This window comes from Rhododendron vialii, chromosome 1a (genome assembly GCF_030253575.1).
Source record: "Rhododendron vialii isolate Sample 1 chromosome 1a, ASM3025357v1".
NCBI classification, from domain to species: Eukaryota; Viridiplantae; Streptophyta; class Magnoliopsida; order Ericales; family Ericaceae; genus Rhododendron; species Rhododendron vialii.
In genome coordinates this window covers 45,480,080-45,500,127 of record NC_080557.1, presented here as the reverse complement: position 1 = coordinate 45,500,127, position 20,048 = coordinate 45,480,080, and the positions used below count along the sequence as shown (strand labels likewise).

The 20,048-nt window shown below is 38.3% G+C and overlaps 3 protein-coding genes across 3 annotated transcripts; all 3 read right to left on the bottom strand.

Moving 5' to 3' along the window:
* Positions 1 to 1,856: 1,856 nt before the first annotated feature.
* On the bottom strand, positions 1,857 to 5,760 carry LOC131332123 (uncharacterized). Its single transcript, XM_058366202.1, has 4 exons — positions 5,715 to 5,760; positions 4,913 to 5,140; positions 3,129 to 3,215; positions 1,857 to 2,142 (listed from the first exon to the last, which is right to left on the bottom strand). Exons 1-4 carry the CDS (start codon positions 5,758 to 5,760, stop codon positions 2,120 to 2,122), a joined length of 384 nt encoding a protein of 127 aa, XP_058222185.1. The 3' UTR covers positions 1,857 to 2,119.
* Positions 5,761 to 5,956: 196 nt separating this feature from the next.
* LOC131320598 (26S proteasome regulatory subunit 4 homolog B) lies at positions 5,957 to 10,511 on the bottom strand. The gene is made up of 6 exons (XM_058351344.1): positions 9,879 to 10,511; positions 8,152 to 8,397; positions 7,522 to 7,691; positions 7,221 to 7,437; positions 6,968 to 7,108; positions 5,957 to 6,241 (listed from the first exon to the last, which is right to left on the bottom strand). Exons 1-6 carry the CDS (start codon positions 10,359 to 10,361, stop codon positions 6,158 to 6,160), a joined length of 1,341 nt encoding a protein of 446 aa, XP_058207327.1. The 5' UTR covers positions 10,362 to 10,511; the 3' UTR covers positions 5,957 to 6,157.
* A 6,335-nt stretch (positions 10,512 to 16,846) lies between these two features.
* On the bottom strand, positions 16,847 to 17,758 carry LOC131320591 (uncharacterized). The gene has a single exon (XM_058351334.1). The coding sequence runs from the start codon at positions 17,710 to 17,712 to the stop codon at positions 17,158 to 17,160; it is 555 nt and encodes a 184-aa protein (XP_058207317.1). The 5' UTR covers positions 17,713 to 17,758; the 3' UTR covers positions 16,847 to 17,157.
* Between the last annotated feature and the right edge of the window lie 2,290 nt (positions 17,759 to 20,048).

The window sequence follows — 20,048 nt, the reverse complement described above, 5'->3', positions numbered from 1 at the left end:
GTTTATGGAAATTAAGGATATCTGTGCCACACCCGTGGGAGGCAGGATCTTCAGTGCTGATGTGTCTAAGAGATTTTCCGGCGGTTGAATTTTTTTTTAATATTTTAAATTGAACGGCTGAAAAATCTATCGGCACATGAATTTTCGGGACAGAGGAGATCGGACCCCACCCGTGGTTCCCTACCGCCGCGCATCCACCTTTTTGCACGAGAATTAATGTGGCAATTATTTGGTGGGTGTCAGCATGTGCTAATTATAGAAGATTCTTCTCAGGTCATGGGTCCGGAATTGCGTAAGATCCTTGAGATTTACAGGATGAGGTTCAGGGGGTGCGGCCCCCAACTCCGAGGAGGGGTCTGGTTTGGACCTAGCATAGCATGGGACTCCTCACAAGAAATAAACACCTGGAGTTCACTTACGTTTCTCTCGTGGGGATAGGGGATGCCGCCAAGCACCACCTGCAAAGCGGGCAATTCTTGGTTCATCAAATTCATTGCATCTTCATGTCTGAATAGACTACCAAATTCCAGCTAGGAATGAATCGATGGGTGTTCCATCAAGAATGAGTGAGTGAACGAGATAGCTGATGTTTGGATACTATAAGATGGAAGTGGGCCTGCCCAAATTGACAAGGAATAATGGGTCTTCAAATACGTAATCGGGGTTTACCGCCATGTAACCCACGTTATACGTTTTCTCTTACGTATTAGTGTGGGAGCCACACAATTGGTGGTGGAGCCCATACCAATGTACAGCGCAGAAGGGCCTAGAGCACCGCCATAAATTTTAGGCAGCCAATCAACTGGCGGCCCCTCACTAAAAGATGGTGAACATTATTTTCCTTCCTATTGATTGAAATGATGTTTATTTTCGCTAATTTTTTATTTCATTGACGACACAAGCCTATCTGATAGTATCTTCATGGTATGAAGCACCACGGTGAAGTTACTGAAAATGTTTAATCTAAAGCATTTAATTGCATCACCAAACAAGACCTTAGAGTGCCGATTAAATAAATAATAATTAAAAAAAATAACAAGACCTTAGCTGACTACAAGAACTGCTATGTCTCCAGTGAGTAGGATGATTTAGCTCCGGGTGGGGGAACAAGGGATGGGGAAACCTAAATCAAGCCAGGGAAGAAAAAAGCAAATCTAATAGCCATTAACAGAAGCTTCCAATCCGAGTACTGGCAATGCATGGCAATTACTTGTATGTGCACTTGGGATGCCAATAATTCAAAACAACATACAACCATATCCAACCCATAAGATGCAATTTCAAATTGCATAATTCAAGGGGACAACCGAGACGAAATTTTGATGTAGCTCTGATCAACTTGTGTTGGGGATGACCGTAACTCTAACCTGGGCTTGGGACAGCACGATCCGATCAGAAAATGCAAACGAAAGCCCTAGAACTTTTTTTTGAATCCTAATCCCGACAAGGGCTCACTGTCGCTGACTAATGGTTGATAAAATCTGGGAAGGCTAACAGCTCAAGTGGGAATCAAGACGTAAATATGTGGAACTCCTTGACTTGCATTGCTTTATCTAGTTCCTCAAAATGATAATCAAGACCGAGTTATATTTATCAAGTTCTTGAGTCAGTTCTTAAAGCTAATTTGGCACGACGACATTTTCCAGCAATAAGTTTCACGCGCAGAGAGAGAACATCTTCAATGCCGACTCACATTCTCAGCATCCGGCGAACAGTCTATCAGTTTTTGAAGCTTTTGATGCAGGACAGTCAAGAACAAGATATAAAAAAGGAAAACTGTAGGCATCCCTGTGACTAAGGACCCCTAGACATCCCTGTGTCTAAGGACGTAATGATATCTCTTCATCACAACCAAATTTATAAAGCCAAATATAATTCACCAATTAACTGAGTGGAATGAGTAATGTCCTTCAAATAGACTCTTCAAATAAACACAGGCTCTTCAAAAGATAACAAAACGAGAAACCTAATCTAAATTCCTAAAAAGGATTACTAAATAACAACTAAAACCACTAAATGAAGTCCCAACATCTAAACAGATAATGATAACATAAATCAATATCGTCTTGGATCATGTACGAATAGCTTGTGGGGCCAATGGAGTACTCCTTGTTCCCTATCATTTTTCGTCACTAGAAGATGCTGCAAGAAAAACACGAGTTCTTCATTTCTCCAAGATTATTCTCCACAGAAATAACAAGAGCCGCAAATTTAATCAGTTGGTTTCATCCAATCCTCTATGATATTAAATACACGTTATGCATGATCCGAGTAACTTATCCATCTATCTTATTCAACGACATGGATGGAAAGACAGAACACAATTCTACTTCAAACTATACTCATAGGCCGTGTTTGATGACCATTATAACTGATATGGGATCAGGGATGAGAGGCGAGAGTACCAGTGATAACGCCAAGCCACCCCTCATGTGTATTAACCACGGGATTATTAGATGGACTATAAGCTAAACATATGTGTTTTGGTACAAGAGCCACCACTATGTCTCGAGTATGGGATCAGGCACATGCTAATGATAGTACAGGATCCGATGAGTTGCAAAGGCGTAAATTAGGGTCCATTGCCATTCTGGCTGCAAAAGATGTAAATTAGGGCCCAATTCTCGTAGGAATTCAAGAGTGATGGTTTACAAGATGTTAAAGGATTATGTATAATGATCAACATCATCCTCCACAGGATCTTAATGCAAATGTCCTTCTGTTGTATAATTATCCCTTGAAGGCTCCAAGGACCAAGTAATCTTCCGAGTCTTTTACGCATTATCAGCTCTAGGATATATTAGAATCTTATTCTAACACAGGACATGCTTTACTGTGGCTAGAAGTATCTTTTAGATGCGTCTTATCGGATAAATATCTCCAGTTTCTTATAGGCGCCACCACATCCATTGTTATCGCATATTTCTATGCTACACTGTCAATGAGGGCTGATGCCAATAAGCTATTGACAACCACCTACTTGGGGAAATCGTTTATGTTTTCCAATTTCAAATTTCAATGGCAGCTTGCAACGTGCAAAAATAAGCTGAATATTTCAAATCAGCACAACTTCCACAGCATGAAGAATAACTATATGTCTTACATCGAACATAATAAGAAAACCATACCGGCAGACTCCAATTGCAATTTTTCCAGCACTTTGCTTGCTTCATCAACATGATCTGATCTTTGAATGTCTGATACTGGAGCCGAAGCTGTATACAACAGATGAAGAATGACGGAGAAGTGATGAAGACTTGCAGATTTTGTGTCAAAGAACTATAGATAGCAGAAAGGAGTAGTTTTTTTGAGGAGTAAAGATTGGTTCACGTGCGTATGCATATGGGTTTACTTCCCTGTATATCTGTTTCATCAGTTGGTAATGCACACATAGTGTCTTCTATACTTCTTAAGACAAGAAGATGTCAATTCTCCATGGTTATCAAACACTTTTTTCAATTCCTATGCTACATAAGCTGTCCACTCTTACATTAACTAGCAAGCAGAATGAACAGGGAAGTATACCAAAAGAAATTAGCACCATAGGAAGGTTGGAATTGACAGAAAGTAGGCAGATAGAACTCATAGAAGGAATAAATTCCATTAACGTAGGTGGCCAGTACAGTTCCAAAGCTAGGTTATTTTCATCACAAGTGATTGCCATCATCTTAAGTTTTGATTTAAGAATAACTCATTTGGCATATCACATGTTGGAATTTAACTCTTTTAACTGTGGAGTCGTATGAATCGGCAAAGAGCATATCCACTCCGGGTGATCTTCCTTACCCGCCTTTACGTTTGCACGGATTCTCTTAGTTAAGTGTTCCACTTACATATTGTCACAAGTCCGAAAATCAGTCAAGCAGCATGAATAACACTAGTCTCCAATATAACGACTTTGATGGTTCAAATTTGTATTAGTATTACTTTTAAACTTGTAGCAACAATGAAGATTTTGAGAAAAATGGGTGGTTTCAAGATACCTCTCTAATAGGCTCCAGCCTTTTACCTATGTGTGCAAATGTTTAGGCTAAATGTTCAAGTGCAGTGGACCGAGTGTTCAAAAAAAGAGAGATGCTACAACCACACTCAAATTACACACCCAAATACACACCCTCTCACAAAACACAAGGGTCCCACACACACTATACACATAGTGTGTGTGGGACCCTTGTGTTTTGTGAGAGGGTGTGTATTTGGGTGTGGGTTAAACTTCTACATTAAACTGAAACATCGAGGGTATTCACATTCACATGAATACCCTATGTTGGCTGTGGAGCTGCCGGTGGATATGAGTCGTCCCAGTGTATGTACAACATCTGAAGATACATCGGTCACATTTTCTTAGACCGAGGTACTTGGAAGAATTGTTGCAAAATAGCCAAAATCTGTGATGCCTACACAAGGAGCCAATGGAATTTCCTAATTGTCCTACGGCCTTCGAACCTACACTGCATCAGAAGCAGCAGGCTTCGTGTTTTCCAAAATATTGACAAAACTAGCCAGTTTGTACGCAATATGTATGCAAGTCTTTGATCCAAGTTTGTGAATCCATACATGACATTACTTATAAACAAACACACGTATACACGTACATAGGATGTTACTAGTGGCATATCACTAGGGCAGACCGTTCCATATTGAGTTGAACCTGAAACCTCACGCACTAGCACGGTAGTAGCACCTAAGTGCACACCATGCACGACCGCTTGAGCTACAGCACAAGGTATACTAGTACAAGTTTGTATGGTTTTGCGAAATTAAAGTGATTTCTCTAGCTAGAATAAAAGAAAAACACGCTCTAGAGATTCGAAGCACGTTTCGAGTAGGAACTTGGGAAGCACGTTTATTAGACAAAAGGATGAATATCCCTCTGTAATTACAAGAAGGTGATTTGAACAGATTTACTTACTCATTTTTGTGTCGGGAGAAGATGCAGCAGCAGCAGCAGCAAGCTTAAACCTTTGCGCTAGTGCCAAATACTTATGTATCCATGTAACTTTGTGTTTTTTGAAACAATCCGACGAGCACCTGCGAGTCAGTCCAGTAACGGAATCACAAGTTTGCTCATATAACTCATTAGAACACAAAACATAGAACCTGGGGTGCCTATTGTCCGCCTCCAACCGAGCCGTCCGTGCTTAGTAATGGACGATTTAGATTTCATCTCGGTGGACCGCCAGGGAAAATGAAATAACGAAAGGCAATACTTGGTAATCAAGCAAAACTAAAGAAAATTACGAAAATTACCAAAGAAGAATGAGATCGGCAAAAAGGGAAGCTGAATCTCACAAATTACCAAAGATAAATGATAGTATGTCATAATTGTGACTGTGGGAGTATTTGCAATAATTTTGGATACATATTTTAAAATCTAGCGTCATTCTGTGCTTTAGAGTTTAGATTCAACCTTTTTAAAACCTAAAGCTTGTATTCTGATTCGAAAAGCTCCACAAAAAAAAACTACCCAAACTCAGCTTTAGAATTTTCAACATTTCGTTCAATTTTTCAGCTTTTCAAAATTCGTAGAAGTTGAGAACCGGTCATCTGGAATAATCGATAAACACTTCAAACTCATTTTTGTGTTCAAGAAACAACTAAAACGATATCCAATAAATATGATTTTTTACTGATTAAAATTCCCGATGATATCTAAATAGTGAAAGTTTCCGATTATCGAAACAAGCTCGGGAAGGACTCAAAACAGGACGGACAGGACCGTCCAGCCCCTTCCCTGGAGAGGATCCTATATCCCAACATCTTTGAAGTCTAGAGCTATGAAAAGATTCTTAGCCCATCACTGGGACGAGAAAACAGTCTTCGACAACAATTTCAGTGATCCTACTTCCAAACCGTTACCTATGGAAGAGATTTGAGATTTCCTATGAAACACCTTCGTGTAGCTTTCTACGGTAAATAAAATCCAAGAATTCCCGCATGAAACATAAAACCATCGTAAGGAAATAAGTAATTTGATCGATAGCAGAGGAATTAAACGGACCGTTTGCCATGCAGGAGCTTCCCAAAAAGGATTACAGTGTACTTTCAATCAATCACTCATAGCCAATTGTTCAGCAAAAAAATTAAGGATAAAAATGGCGAGAAACAAGCAATACATGACTGGCTTAGAGAACTGTCTTAGAGAACAGAGTATTTTTCACATATAGAGCCCTTCTGGAACTCCCTCTTTCTTCTTGAACATAACCTTATCTTTAGCCTTCTTGAAGTCTGCATGCATAACCTGAGGCATATACAACACTTCATAAGAGGACTGACTCTAAAGAACATCCGGAAAGCCGGATAAAGCATTCCCACATATTGAATTCACAGGAAAAGATATCTCGAGTCACTGACATTAGGTGATATAGAAAGGCAAGGCACAGGAACACAATAATGTTGCCTCAACCTGAATTTAACAACTCCTCGTGAACTGTTTTGACATGGTCGTTTACAAATCTCAAAATAACAGTACACTCTATTATGGACTCACATTAGCAACGAACTTTTTTTTTTGATCCGCAAACACGCCTTAAAGGCCATTAGCAGCGAATTAAGTCAAGCAAAGTAGACCCATTGGAGATAAGTCATCTCCTTTTTGACCGCCTTCCCAAGAGTGATTCCATTTTATCTCTAGTTTTCTCCCTTTGACTTACTTCCTTCTTTCATACTTTTTTTGAAGTTGAACTAGGATCAAATGTAGCAATAGTAACCACCAAGGAGTCAGCTTTCCAAAAAGCTTACCTATTTGCTTTGCCAAAGCGAGGACCTAAAACAACATTCAGTCTCAAAATACAAATCAACAACCCTCACTCCAAGCTCATTTGAACGTCACATGACCAATAAATTGTTACTTACCCACTTGAAAAGCCGATATTCAAAACATCCAAAAAGCAACATGATATGAGAGTTCGCCAAACATGCAGTGGAGTCACAAACACCTAATTACTTGCTTAATAAATTGTCTCACCTTCATACGTCGCTCTCTTAAAGCAAGCAAACCAGCTTCTGTACATATCGCCTTTATATCAGCTCCAGAAAATTCATCCTTCGTCATAACAAATTCTTCCAAGTTGACGTCATCAGCCAAAGTCATCCTTGAAGTGTGTATCTGCACTCAAGACATAACAAGGTTTGTAAGGAAAGAAGTTTCACAGAATCAGGACAATTCACCAATGATGTAACAGTTACACTTGTATTTCTGTAATGCGTCATGCAAGTACCGTGAAAATGCGCCTCCTTGTCTTAATATCAGGAAGAGGGAACTCAATCTTCCTATCTATTCGACCAGGCCGAAGCAAAGCAGGATCAAGGCTTTCGATTTTGTTTGTCGCGAGAATCACCTTGACATCACCTCTTGAATCAAAACCATCTAACTGGTTCAGCAGTTCCAACATGGTCCTCTGAATTTCACGCTCACCACCCGAATGAGCATCATACCTACGGAGAAAAAATATTTTGATAATGCACATTAAATAGTTTTCATATTAGTCAGCTTTATTAAGGGGATATTAATGAGCTCACCTTTTTGTACCAATTGCGTCAATTTCATCAATGAACACAATAGAAGGTGAGAGATCATCAGCAACTCTAAAGAGTTCCCTCACCAACTTTGGACCATCTCCTAGGTACTTTTGGATCAATTCACTTCCAACGACACGTAAGAAAGTTGCTGATGTAGAATTTGCTACTGCCTGTAAGAAAACAAAAAGAATCCTTTGCTAAAGACTGCTCATACATATTCTCCCCAGTCCCAACTCAAAAGGGCAAAATTCTATGAAGGATGGTATAACTCCAAGAATTCAGGCTCATTGACATTGCTAGAGAATTACAGTCCTGCGAACTAACATAGTTCAACTTAACCATTCAACTAAGCCAATAACCTCATAATATCAAATATGCTTAGCTAAATAGGACTCACATTGGCATGAAAAATATGAAAGAATATTGAGGCCCGGCATTTGCTTGGTTGTGAAGGGTGTTTGATTGATATGAAAAAGTTCAGTTTTGAAGACAACGATTGGAGACTAAAAGCAAAAAAACTACTGCATTGATGCATTCCATCAGTCAGGGTAATGTGCTCAAGAGAAGAGACTGAAGATGCAGAAAAGATGCCAAATTGACAAGTGGTAAATTGAACATAGAAGTGCATACCTTTGCAAGCAAGGTCTTGCCTGTTCCTGGCTCTCCATAAAGTATGACCCCCTTGGGAGGCTTGATACCAATGTCTTCATACAACTCCGGATGTGTCAGAGGCAGTTCAACAGCTTCCTTGATTTCCTGTATCTGTGCATCTAACCCGCCAATGTCAGCATATGACTCCAACGGAGCCTTCTCAACCTTCATCACGGACACCATTGGATCAACTTCGTCTTGAAGAAGCCCAACAACAGAAAGAACCTGAGAATGAGGCATTCCATAATACGAGAACCCAAATTAACTTTTACTCAAGCAACATTATCAAAATCTCAGATCCACATCAAACAATGCAGGTTTCCTAAACGACTCAATCATTTTCCATTGACCACAATTAAAGCTTTCTGAATGGTTAGAAAACTCTTAAAAAGCCAATCCCAGGCTCCACTTTTTAGCTTGACATCATAAGATAATGTGTTTTTTGTTTCTGTTGTTTAGTTTTGTTTTTTGAGATGTTTGAGAGGGGTTTTCATACAGGAGTGCGCATCCTAAAACACCTTAACAATATCCCAGTCACATATCCATAATTATCTTGTTTCCAGCCTAGTTTCACATGGAAAAAAGATAAATTATTTTTCAAGTTCAAAATATTTCAGGACTGCATCAACTCTACATGTTTCCCTCTATAAATAACCCAACCAACATAACTCATAACCTTGATCATAGCTCTATCAAACAGAACCTTTGAGGTGAGAATACATATCGCCTTTGTATGTCAAATGACAAAGGAGCACAGTATGACCTAAACTCCAAGCTGCGAGGGCCGTACCACAAGAGACAAACAGTTCCTTTTTTTCCTAGTGATTGCTGTCTTCTAGATTTCACATCTATTGTTAATTTGTTACTAATAATTTATACAACGAGGTAATTCAATTCTTGTCTCTTGAACAAATACGAAACTCCAAAAGGTAGAAATGAACTAAACCAAGACGGCAAGACCTATGGCCACACTCAGCATCTGGACTGGTGGTCTCCTTTTCTTTGAAATTTGAAATACCACTAAAATGCATAATACCTGCATCTACATTTTACTATATTGGAACTAATCACTCATAAACTTTAAACTAAGCTAACGTGTTTGACGAATTGTGACCTTTTCTTCATCTTACTCACAACAAAATTCCTTACCCATTACTTTTTATGCCCTCCCTATAAAGCAAACAAAATGAAGGAAGATAGCAGAACTAGGTTTCCTTCATTATTTAAGTACGTCGGGAGGAAATAAGCTCCAAAAATGGGCTAAGCAGATCTTGGTTGATTACAAATCAGAAAAGAACAAAGGAAAAAATAACCCTGCCATATTATGCATCAAAACCCCAATTTCTCAACAAACCCACTGTTTGGAGTGTCTAAGAATCGCGAATCAAAAAAAAAAAGGAGTGTAAGAATCTGGAAACCCTAATTCCTCAAAAAAAAAAAACCTACCTTATTATGCATCAAAACCGTAATTACTCAACAAACTCTCTGTTTTTTTGGAATGTCTAAGAATCTGGAAACCCTAATTCCTCAATTTCTAAAAAAAAAACCTAAAAACAACGTCGTGCTGCCCTAACCCTAACACGACATTAAGAAACCCCACTTCTCCAAGAGTCCACAAACAGGAAATCACAAATAAGAAACGAATAAAAAAAAACCCTACCTTATTACGGAAATCACAAATCAGAAACGAATACAAAAAACCCTACCTTATTATGCATCAAGATCGAGCACCCAGGCTCCAACTGATCCTTATCAACAAACGACAGAATCCCCACATAGTACTCCGGGCCAACCGACGACGAAACAATCGCGTGATTCTCATCAATCAATTCCTCCAAGTTCCCCACGCTCATCGGCGACCCCCTCAGGTCATCGACCTTCGACCGGTCCTCCTCCGTCTTCTCCTCCTGAGGCTTGAGCCGCTCCTGGTTGGTCACGAACTCCTCTTCCATCAGCAGGTAGTCCTTGATCCGCTCGAGCTTTAGCAGCCTGAGCTTGCACTTCGTTACGGGGGTTACGGTCGGGAGACGCGCCGCCGCCTCGGGGCCCTTTTGCTTGCGCTGCTTGCGGCCAACGCGGGCGGGCGGGGCGGGTTGTTCGAACTTCTTGTCCTTCTTATTGTCGCCGTCGTTCTTGCGGTCGCCGCCTAGGCCTTGCCGGTTAAGGCCGCCGGGTGTTCCTTGACCCATGGTTCGGAATGTGTGTGTGTGTGTGTGTGTGAGAGAGAGAGAGAGAGAGAGAGAGAGAGAGAGAGAGCTGGATTTGGAGTTGAGACTTTGAGAGTTGTCTTTCTGATGAAGAAAACTACCAAAGGTTGTTCAAACAAAGGGGGATGATCTAACCCGATACGAGAGTATAATATTGGGCCTAAATACCCGGTGGAATATTTCAAGCCCAAAAACTAGGCTTTGTTTGAATGTTGGGCCTAATTAGGCTTTGTTTGGACTTTCGAGAATAAGCCAACTTTTTTGAGTCCAAACTTTTTCACCCTCAGGGTGAACAATATCCTCTCTGATTAGTGAAAAATAGATATTTTGATTCCGTGCACCCCACACTTTTTTCCACCAATCAGAGTGAGGGTATTGTTCACTCTTATTCAGTGAGGGTGAACAAATTCGCACTCTAGATTCTAAGTTACTTTACGCCAGTGATTAACTTATGCAGAATAATTTTTTGATTTTTTCTTTATTCAATTTTTTTGCATTTGTTAGTTTTACGAAAAACTTTTATGTGATATGGGTGAGTAAGGATGAGAGGAACTGAAAAAGTATAAAATTATGACTTTTACACAAGTATTCTTGGATATTTCCCAAAATACTTGTGTAAAAGTCATATTTTTTTTACTTTTTCGTTTCCTCTCATCCTTACTCACCCATATCACATAAAAATTTGGCGTAAAACTAACAAACGTAAAAAAAAAAAGAATTGAATAAGGACAAAACCAAAAAATTGTGGTGCATAAGTTAATCATTAGTGTGAATGGAGAATGCTCTGTGATTTTGAAATAGTAAATGGACCAATAGTGTTATCTAAGGCTATTCACAGTGGTATAATCAAAAGCCAATTATTGTTAAAGTTAACAATATTGGTGCAAAAAATGTCTCACAATAGTATAATCAAACTTAGCAACATCCCTAGAAATAATCAAATTTTAGGCTTTGGATTACCAAAACTAGCAATCTTTTTCAATAATCAAAATTTGTGAATCCCACACCACATAAGTTAACTGGTTCCAAAATTTATATACACGCATATTTCAACTAATATATTTTCTTCTTCTCTTCTTCACTTGCTCTATATCTTCTTCACTTTAACCATTCTCTTTCTTTTCCTCCAAAAGTGAAACTCATGTTTCTCGATCATCTACAATTTAACGCATCGATCGTTGTCAGATTTTTCACTCTTCTTTCCCGCTTCTATTTTAGGTTGCATTCTTATGAATTTAACTTTAACTTAACTCTGAAAATTGTCTTTATTTGAATTTTTTTTCCATTTGTTAGTTTTAGGCCAAATTTTTATAGTTTATTGATTCATCTCGATGAGAGGAATCGGAAAAGTAATTTTTTTTTTTATACTTTTACCCAAGTATTTTGAGAAATAATCATTTTTTTTCAAAAAAATAAATAAATTTTTCGACTAAAAAGTGGTTATTCCTTTTTTGTTCCTCCCCTATAGTTGAGTAAATGAAGAACCTTGCAAAAAAACAAAAAAAAAAAAGGAAGAACCTTGCATTCTTTTCTAAATTTTGAGAACACATCTGATTTTTTTTGAAAGATTAATAGATTGGTAGATTTGTGATATAGGTAACAGGAATAGGAAGAAAAAAAAAGTCTCGATGTTATTTTGATAAATAGCAATAGGAGGAACACCATATGTTTGATATATTTTTGCCAGAAAAAAAAAAAACCATAATGGAGGGAAGTGATTCAAGTGAATGGTGGAAAACAAAGGGGGAGAGAGAGATTGTGTGAAATTGTAGTGGACCACTTATTTTGGTTATGGACTAGAAGTGACCATTGTAAACCTCAACATTGTTAATGTAACGACCCGGATTTTTGACCCAATTTTTTTTAATACAAATTTATATTTTTAAATTCCTAATTCAATAATTAATTAGATTGAATAATTAAAATATATTATTATGTGTGCAATTGATATTATTTGCATTATTGTATAAGATATGTATTTAAACTTTAGATATACAAGAAATCAGTGATTCATATTCATCTCTTATCTTTCCTATCTAAACCCTAAGTAGAACTCTACTCAAACTAACTCTCCACTTCTCTATCTCTCATCCTATACATAAAAGCGTCCAGATACATTCTCACCCTGTACATACATGCGTCCACATACATTAGAATTGAAACCCCCCCCAAATGTGGCACTTGTCCCCTATCTTTTTATCGTTATCAGTATCACTCTCCTTCCTCATTCCACCACTTTTACACTTATCCTCTCACCTTCTTACTACCTTATTCTCTCTCATTATACATACCCACATAATCCAAAAATTGAACACCAGTATATTATTTTACTCTCAATTATATTGTTGAGTCTAGAATAGAGAGAGAGAGAGAGAGAGAGAGAGAGAGAGTTGTGAGTTTCGTGGATACACCGCTGCTGCGGGCCCTGTCGGAGTGCCGCCGAACGCTGCCTCGAGATTTCAAAACCACCATGGCGATCTACGGACACCGCATAACACTTATCCGAACTTAGAATCGCGTTTGAGGTAGTTTTTCGAAAACCCAAAACCTTTATCTGCATTTTAATGGAGTTACTTAGATTTAAAGTTTATTGAAGACGATGATCTGCTGTTAAATTGTTAATTTATTTTTAGTCCTGTTTATATTAAAATTTAGTCTGGTTGTGCTGGAATGATTAGTGTTATACCCTGTGAAAATTTATGATCGTTTAACAAATATTTGATTGTGAAATTATTATTGATGTTGCATTGTTAATTTGTATTTGAATGGACGTTTACGTGGTTAATAAATTATTGGAGTAGATAAATATTTATGAAACATTAACAAGAATATTTTATAAGTAAAACTTTATTTAGATTGTAAACAAGAAATATTTTAGATTATATATTAGTTAATCTTTAACTCTAATAAATATTGACTAAAATAGCCTCGCATAATTTTGTTGTTATAAAAATCTCATATTAATATTTAATATAGTTAGTAAATACTAAATTTAGCAATAAGTATTTTCCAATAAAAATTTGTTTGTAAAATCTATGAATAATACGATAGTTAAAGAAAAATGTATAAATAGTAGAAATGTTTTATAAAATTTCTAAATGAGGGAAACAGACTTAATTTTAAGTGTAGTAATTAATTGTTTGACTGAATATTATTTTGTTACTCGCATGATTAATTCTATGACATGATTAATTTTATCGCATAGTTATGTGTTGTTAGTACTTTTAGTTGAAATATTGAACCGTGCGATATTTTGTTGTGGCTGTAGATTGGACAAATAGGTTCCCTGGGTGGTTACGAGTAGTGACTCATGTAGACGATGTTAAGTAAATGGAAATTGATAAAGTGTTGGAAGTGTGATTGTGTGGATTGTGATTTGAGCCATGGTGATGGCAAGGGTAACCTATGGGGCCCTGTGTTGAAATGGGTTACCTGAGGGGCCCGGTGTTGTGACGCTAACATATGATACGTCATGGGAAGTTTCTCTTCGAGGAAGAGAATGGGTCCCATGAGACGGTTATAGTTAGTGAGACGTTAATGTATGATACGTCATGGGAAGTTTCTCTTGGAGAAAGAGAATGGGTCCCATGAGACGGTTATAGTTAGCGTGGGGTAGTGGATGTCCGACCCTAATGTACGATACGTCATGGGATGACTCGATCCTCCTGTTATGGTCTTAAGTGAGAACATACTCGGTACATAACTTAGATGCGCTCACCTAGGACCCTGGTGCAGGACAAGCAAGAGGAAGGGTGGACCCATGAGACGATTGTAGTTAGTGGATGTGGGAGGAAAGGATCTCGCGGAGAGAATCCTTAGATTACATGTAAGATGATGGATAGTAAAGAAAAAGACGATGTGTTATTATTTTGTACCTTCGGTGTATTATGAATTATTATATTGTTGATCTGCATATTGTGGTATTGGGTTTTAGAATTTCTACTTAGTGAATTATCACTTAGGATACGTTTGTATCCTGGCAAATCGTTTGCTTCGGCGTTCAATTTGCCAGAGTGTGCAGGATTCCACAGTGGAGCAGTTGATACAGGTGGAACCCCCTGGAACGGAGTCTGGGCCAACATTGCTTGGAATTTCGTATCAAAACTAGAGTCGCTCTGGAGTTGCTTTTGTTACATAGATTTTTGTATTATTTTGAGATTGTAATTTTTGTATAAGGATAAATAGGGGCCTAATATTTTGTAAAATTCAGTGTATTTTAGGGTTAATCCTTCCGAAATTCTTTGGAAAATCGGGGCGTTACAGTTAAGCTTAGCAACCACTTAAGTGAATAATCAAAAGCTAATGTGTCAACTTTTGGTTATCCATTTTTGATTATACCACTGTAGATGGCCTAAGCTAGTAAAAGAATTCGTTTTATTTTCTTAACTTTTATGATCATCATTTTCTTATGTTTTCTAGCTATCCATGTGAATGAAATGAATCTTTACCTCTCTCTCTTTTTTTTCAACTTTTTTTAAGACTGTTACCAATATAGCAAGAGAGAGATATCTCGAAGTTTGGATATATATATTTTTTGAACGCCAAATAAAATTTCGTTACCATAAACAGTGGTGGAGCTAGGAATTCCGTTCATAGGGGGCACCATTTCACAACAAACTAAAAACATTCACAATAAAATTTAGCAAAGAAATACTGAGAAAAAAATTTAAGTATTCTTTAATAGGCACAATAGCTTATAACCAAATGTATTCAAAAGATTCAAAATATAAGTACAAAAGATAACAAATACTAGCAATTTGCTATTTTCCTCTGAAACAAGTATTTAATTCTCTAAGTGATCCATTGAGTTGGTTGAAAACACTTGAAAATAAAGTAAACAATAAGCCCTATATCCAAAATTTCCAATTTCTCTAACATTTTTTCAAGTAGTTGTACCAAAAAATAAAAGTATAGAGGATAAAATTCCAGGAGACCCCTGGTCATATGTTGGCTCCGCCCCTGATCATAAAGAAAAAAAGGTGAAATCTAAATTTTTTTTTTTTTGCTCGGCAAAAGAAGATTTTATTAACTCAAAAGGGGTACATCGAGAAAAACTCGCTAAGCACTCAAGCTTAGAACAAGGAGAAAACAAAGAAATTGTCCAACCGAAAGTTGAACCGCAGCACCCACACAAAATCAATTACACTTTGACCTTCCTCATACCATCAAGATAACCCTTAAAATCTTCCACCGAGTATACCTTAATATCAGACTTCACCTTAACCCACATTGCTACCCTGGTTTTAATTAACTCCCCAAGATCCTCCACCTTCCATGACGCATTAAATGTGAAATCTATTAAGTACATTGTAAAGGCTAGCTATTTTTGATCGAAAGAAAAAAAGATTAGCATTGAATGAGAAACCTCTTTCCTTTAGCATGTTATCATAAATATAGTGATATTTGACTGCCATCGTGATCTAATAACATTTGCTAATCTATTCTCCGTTTCGTTAAGATTCTTATTCCGAATTTTTTAAGTAATTGTTTCTCACTTTTGCGAGAAAAAACAAGTCTCTTACAATACATCACTTTAAATTCAAAAAATAAGTACATTTTAGTTAGTGAAACACACCCTGTAATTTTTTAGTTATAGGGTCACGATGAAATTGGTTGTTAACAAATAAATTGACTTGCACGTAATTAAGATGTTTTGGTAGTTGAACTTGGTGAAAAATCTGATGTGGCAAAAATGGTTTTTTTGACTTGGGAGCCAAAATGTGGCTTTGGCTCCTCGTTAGACATGCTCATATGGAAAAAAACCAGAAAAAACAAATCATTAGCTGGCGCTTTGTTGGGAAACGTCAAAACGTTGCCACTGACATCAATGGTTCTATGGTATGTCGTTTTGACGGCTTACGGAAGGATCGTCGATGATTCAATGATGTCATTGGCTTAATAGTATGCGATTTTGACGGCTTACTGAAGGACCATTGATGATTCAATAGATTATTGAAGGATCGTGGATGATTCAAGAGAACAAAAGGCGTCGTGAAAAAAGCCGCAAAAACAAAAAAGAAACGGTGACTCTTTGAAAGCGCCATAGCCAACTCTAGCAAAATCGACACTAATTGAGGAAAAACGCTGCGTATAAAAACTTCGCTATAACTATACGCAGCGTTTTCCAAGCTAAACTCTTGTAGTGAACAAATACGTGCCTTCTAAATTTGGAGTAGTTTGAACCATGGTTTTTGTTCTCTCTATTTACACGATCAACTGGGTACCCATACTAAATAGAAATTTTTGGGTGCCGGCAGGGTACTCCATCGACAATCCGGATCGTTCAAACGTGTTTTAGACGGTCCGGATCGAATTTAAGAGAGAGAAAAAGAGGAGTGATGTGGTAAGGAAGAGGGGAAATAAATCTGGGCCATTAAATCACTGCTTGGACGGTTCGGATAGCCGACGGGTACTGCCACGTGGTATCCGCTCGGCACCCAAAAACTTCTCGATATTAAAAGGATCACTTGTATCTAAGAACATTTTCACTTCATATAAAACAACTTCGACAAAATATATACATAGGAAAAGGAAAACCCTACAAGGGGAAACCTAATGACGTAAACACCCCTGAAACACCAACATAAGAGAACACGACACACATTTATCCGCTTTATTTATGATCACCGTTTGTTTCACCGATCACTTAGATACTTATGGGTGATTCTATAATAACCAAATAATTTTATTTTGGATTTCTTTTTTAAAGAAACTTTTATCTTGGGAACGGTGAAATAAAATCGGTGATATATAAAAGCCATGCTAATAACATAAACTTTCATGGATTTGGAAGACCACCAGTGCCAGCGCCACCAAGATCACCACCACCGAGGCCACCCTGTGATCCCGAGCCACCATCTCCTCCACCAAGACCACCACCACCACCGAGGCCGCTACCGCTTCCAATTCCACCTAAACTACCCAGGCCACCAAGACCGCCGCCGCCAATACCGCCCGAACTTCCCAAACCACCATCCCCTCCGCCTAAACCACCACCGGCACCGCTGCCGCTGCCAAGACCGCCCATAGGTACTCCCAATCCACCATCACCGCCAAGTCCACCGGAGCCAACCGTACCACCAAGCCCGCCAACTGGAAGCCCATTGCTTCCCAGACCGCTAAACCCACCGAGCCCAGCAAAGGGTCCAAACGTCTTTTGGTCCTTGAGACCTTGGCCTTCGTTAGGCACGTTTCTAGCAGTGGTTAACTGGACAAGTGCCAGAGCGATGAGAAATAATGTGACTGCAGACCGCATTGCCATCTCTCTCTCTCTCTCTTTCTCTCTCACTCTCTGCGTGTGTGTGTGGTTTGATGGGGTTTGATAGTGGTGCATGCCCTTTTGAAGGTGCACTTTGGGCGGTTGGGGCACAGTTGTGGGTAGTAAATGGAGTGTTTAAATGGACGTCAGACTATTCATCTTTTGCCCATGTGATACCGGCCCGGCCTCTTCCATTTTTTACCAGATCGAGGGAGAATCCAATTAATGCCATACAGTAGTTAATTTTCTGTATGTTGATCAAATGAGCTTCATATGGTCCCATCCTTTTTTCTTTTACTATACATCTAATAATTCGGAGGGTGCGAAAATCAATTTGAAGTCACGGAAATCAATATGGAGTCAATTTTCGAACTCTCCTTGAAAATGCGTTTAGTACTGTAATTTGGGAAATGCGAAAACTATTCCGCATAACTCCGCTATTGTTTTTGTGCTTTGTTAAGAAAATGCATGTTAAATCTAGTTTCATAATTTTATACGTTGTCTGTTGAACATGTAAGGCTATTTGTTCTTTATTATTTTCGGATCTCCATTCCTGTTTCAAACGGGAATGGAAGAGGAAAAAACTTTTTTAAGTGGGGATCGAAAGGAACATTGATATCCACCTCGCCCTCCTGGCCGTGCCCTGCTCCCATTACGTACCCAAAGTGAACGGAATCAAAAGTATTAGATACAAAGAAAGTGTATCCGAAAATTATTCAGAATACACTTTTAGAGATATTTATAATTACCGTTAATAAATTTTTATTAGCGATAAGAAACCCCTCAGTGATTTCCGGATATATATTTTTTTATACCTTGCATTCCTCGAATGGAATTGGACTGAACGAGAGTGATGAACATCGACAGCTTGCCCTGACCCTTCACCGCAGCGGTAAGGACTCGGTAAGGACTACGAGTATGATTTGCTGTCTGTGGTTGGAGGTGAAGTAAATGCAATTTCAGAAAGCCCGATACATATGATCTGTAATTTTCATAATACAAATGCTACAACTACTTTCTCTTTGGTGGGTGTGTTGGATAACCATAATGTCGGTGGCTATACCGATCTTCCACCGATGATCATGCAGAACCCACTACAGATTTTGCACGGAAAATTTAATATGTATAGGTGCTCGATCCAATTTTTTTATTTTTGATTCAAATTACAAGAATTTGAATGAAAATTGGCCAAAATGGGCCTAAATTTTCCAATCCCTAACTAGTTCACTGCTCGCAGTTAGAATTCAACAATTTTAAGGAGAAAAATAGAAGTATGATTTGGGTAGCTTCGTTCTTCTTCGTTGGGATGCCATAAACTGTGACTCGGTTAAGTGGTCGAGATTAATTGTTACGTGAAAAATGAATTCTCGGAAAAATTTAAGTACAAAAAATTATTTTGTGTGTGAGCATGTGCTACGTTGATGAAGAATTTTGCAGAAAACTAATTTTTTTTCTTTTGTGCCAGATCTATATTTTTCGTTGGTAAAATTTACGTTGTAGGTAACATAAAAATTTTACGTTAGAGAATTTTGTAGATACTCCCCACCATGCTAATAGGCCTAAAATATTTAAAAGTAGCAGGGCAATCAATCTTAGGAATCAGCGCAACAAAAGTAGAGTTAATACCTTTCGTAAGCTTTCCATTTGAGTGAAATTCTGAAAAGAATTGGAGCACTTACTCCTTCATGAACTCTCATCCTTTCTTGATGAATGAGAAGTTAAATCCATTCGGACCCAGAGCCTTTAGACTGCCACACCCTTTCAGAGCAGCCCTAATTTCTCCCTCTTCAAACTGACTTTCCAGTTGTAGAGTTGCACCTTCAGGCAAGCGTCTCTGGAAATATCCCCCAGAATTGGTCTAACCTTTCTTTCGTCGGTGAAGTTATTACGAAAATAATCCACTACGGCATCCTTGATTTCCTTAGGATCCTCCACAGTTCTCCCATCTACTTTGATTGAGCCCACATATTTCTTTTAAACATGTGATTCGCAATGATTTGAAAAAATCTGGTGTTCTTATCCCCCAATTTCAGCCAATTAACCCGAGATTTCTGTCTCCATAATGATTCTGACAGCTTATAAAGCCTCCAATACTCTGCTTTGGTCTTGCATCTTAGTGCCTTTTCCCCTGCGTCAAGCGGCCTATCCTCAGCTAGAATATCTAACTGGTGGAGTTTAACTTCATTTCCTGTAATGCATGATTAACATCCCCAAACATTAAGAGGATACTTAGATGTTTTCAATTGATGTCTGGATTGAAGATTAACTGTTCTAAGAGTTCCCTATGTGGTATTAAGGTCCACCCGGAGGAGGTTGTAGCCCTTGCTCAGGTGATGGGTTGTAGAGTAGAATCTTTGCCTATTAAATACCTTGGGTTACCTTTAGGAGCTAACCCAAGGAGGATTAAAACG

Coding starts and splice junctions, on each gene's coding strand:
- LOC131320598 (XM_058351344.1), bottom strand. CDS start 10,361: ATGGGTCAAGGAACACCCGGCGGCCTTAACCGGCAAGGCCTAGGCGGC. Junction 8,398..9,878: donor CGATCTTGATGCATAATAAG/GTAGGGTTTTTT, acceptor CCTCATTCTCAG/GTTCTTTCTGTTGTTGGGCT. Junction 7,438..7,521: donor GACGCAATTGGTACAAAAAG/GTGAGCTCATTA, acceptor TTTTCTCCGTAG/GTATGATGCTCATTCGGGTG.
- LOC131332123 (XM_058366202.1), bottom strand. CDS start 5,760: ATGTTGGGATATAGGATCCTCTCCAGGGAAGGGGCTGGACGGTCCT. Junction 5,141..5,714: donor GGAAGGGGCTGGACGGTCCT/GTCCGTCCTGTT, acceptor TCCATTACTAAG/CACGGACGGCTCGGTTGGAG. Junction 2,143..3,128: donor ATTGCAATTGGAGTCTGCCG/GTATGGTTTTCT, acceptor TTTTTCTTGCAG/CATCTTCTAGTGACGAAAAA.
- LOC131320591 (XM_058351334.1), bottom strand. CDS start 17,712: ATGCACCACTATCAAACCCCATCAAACCACACACACACGCAGAGAGTG.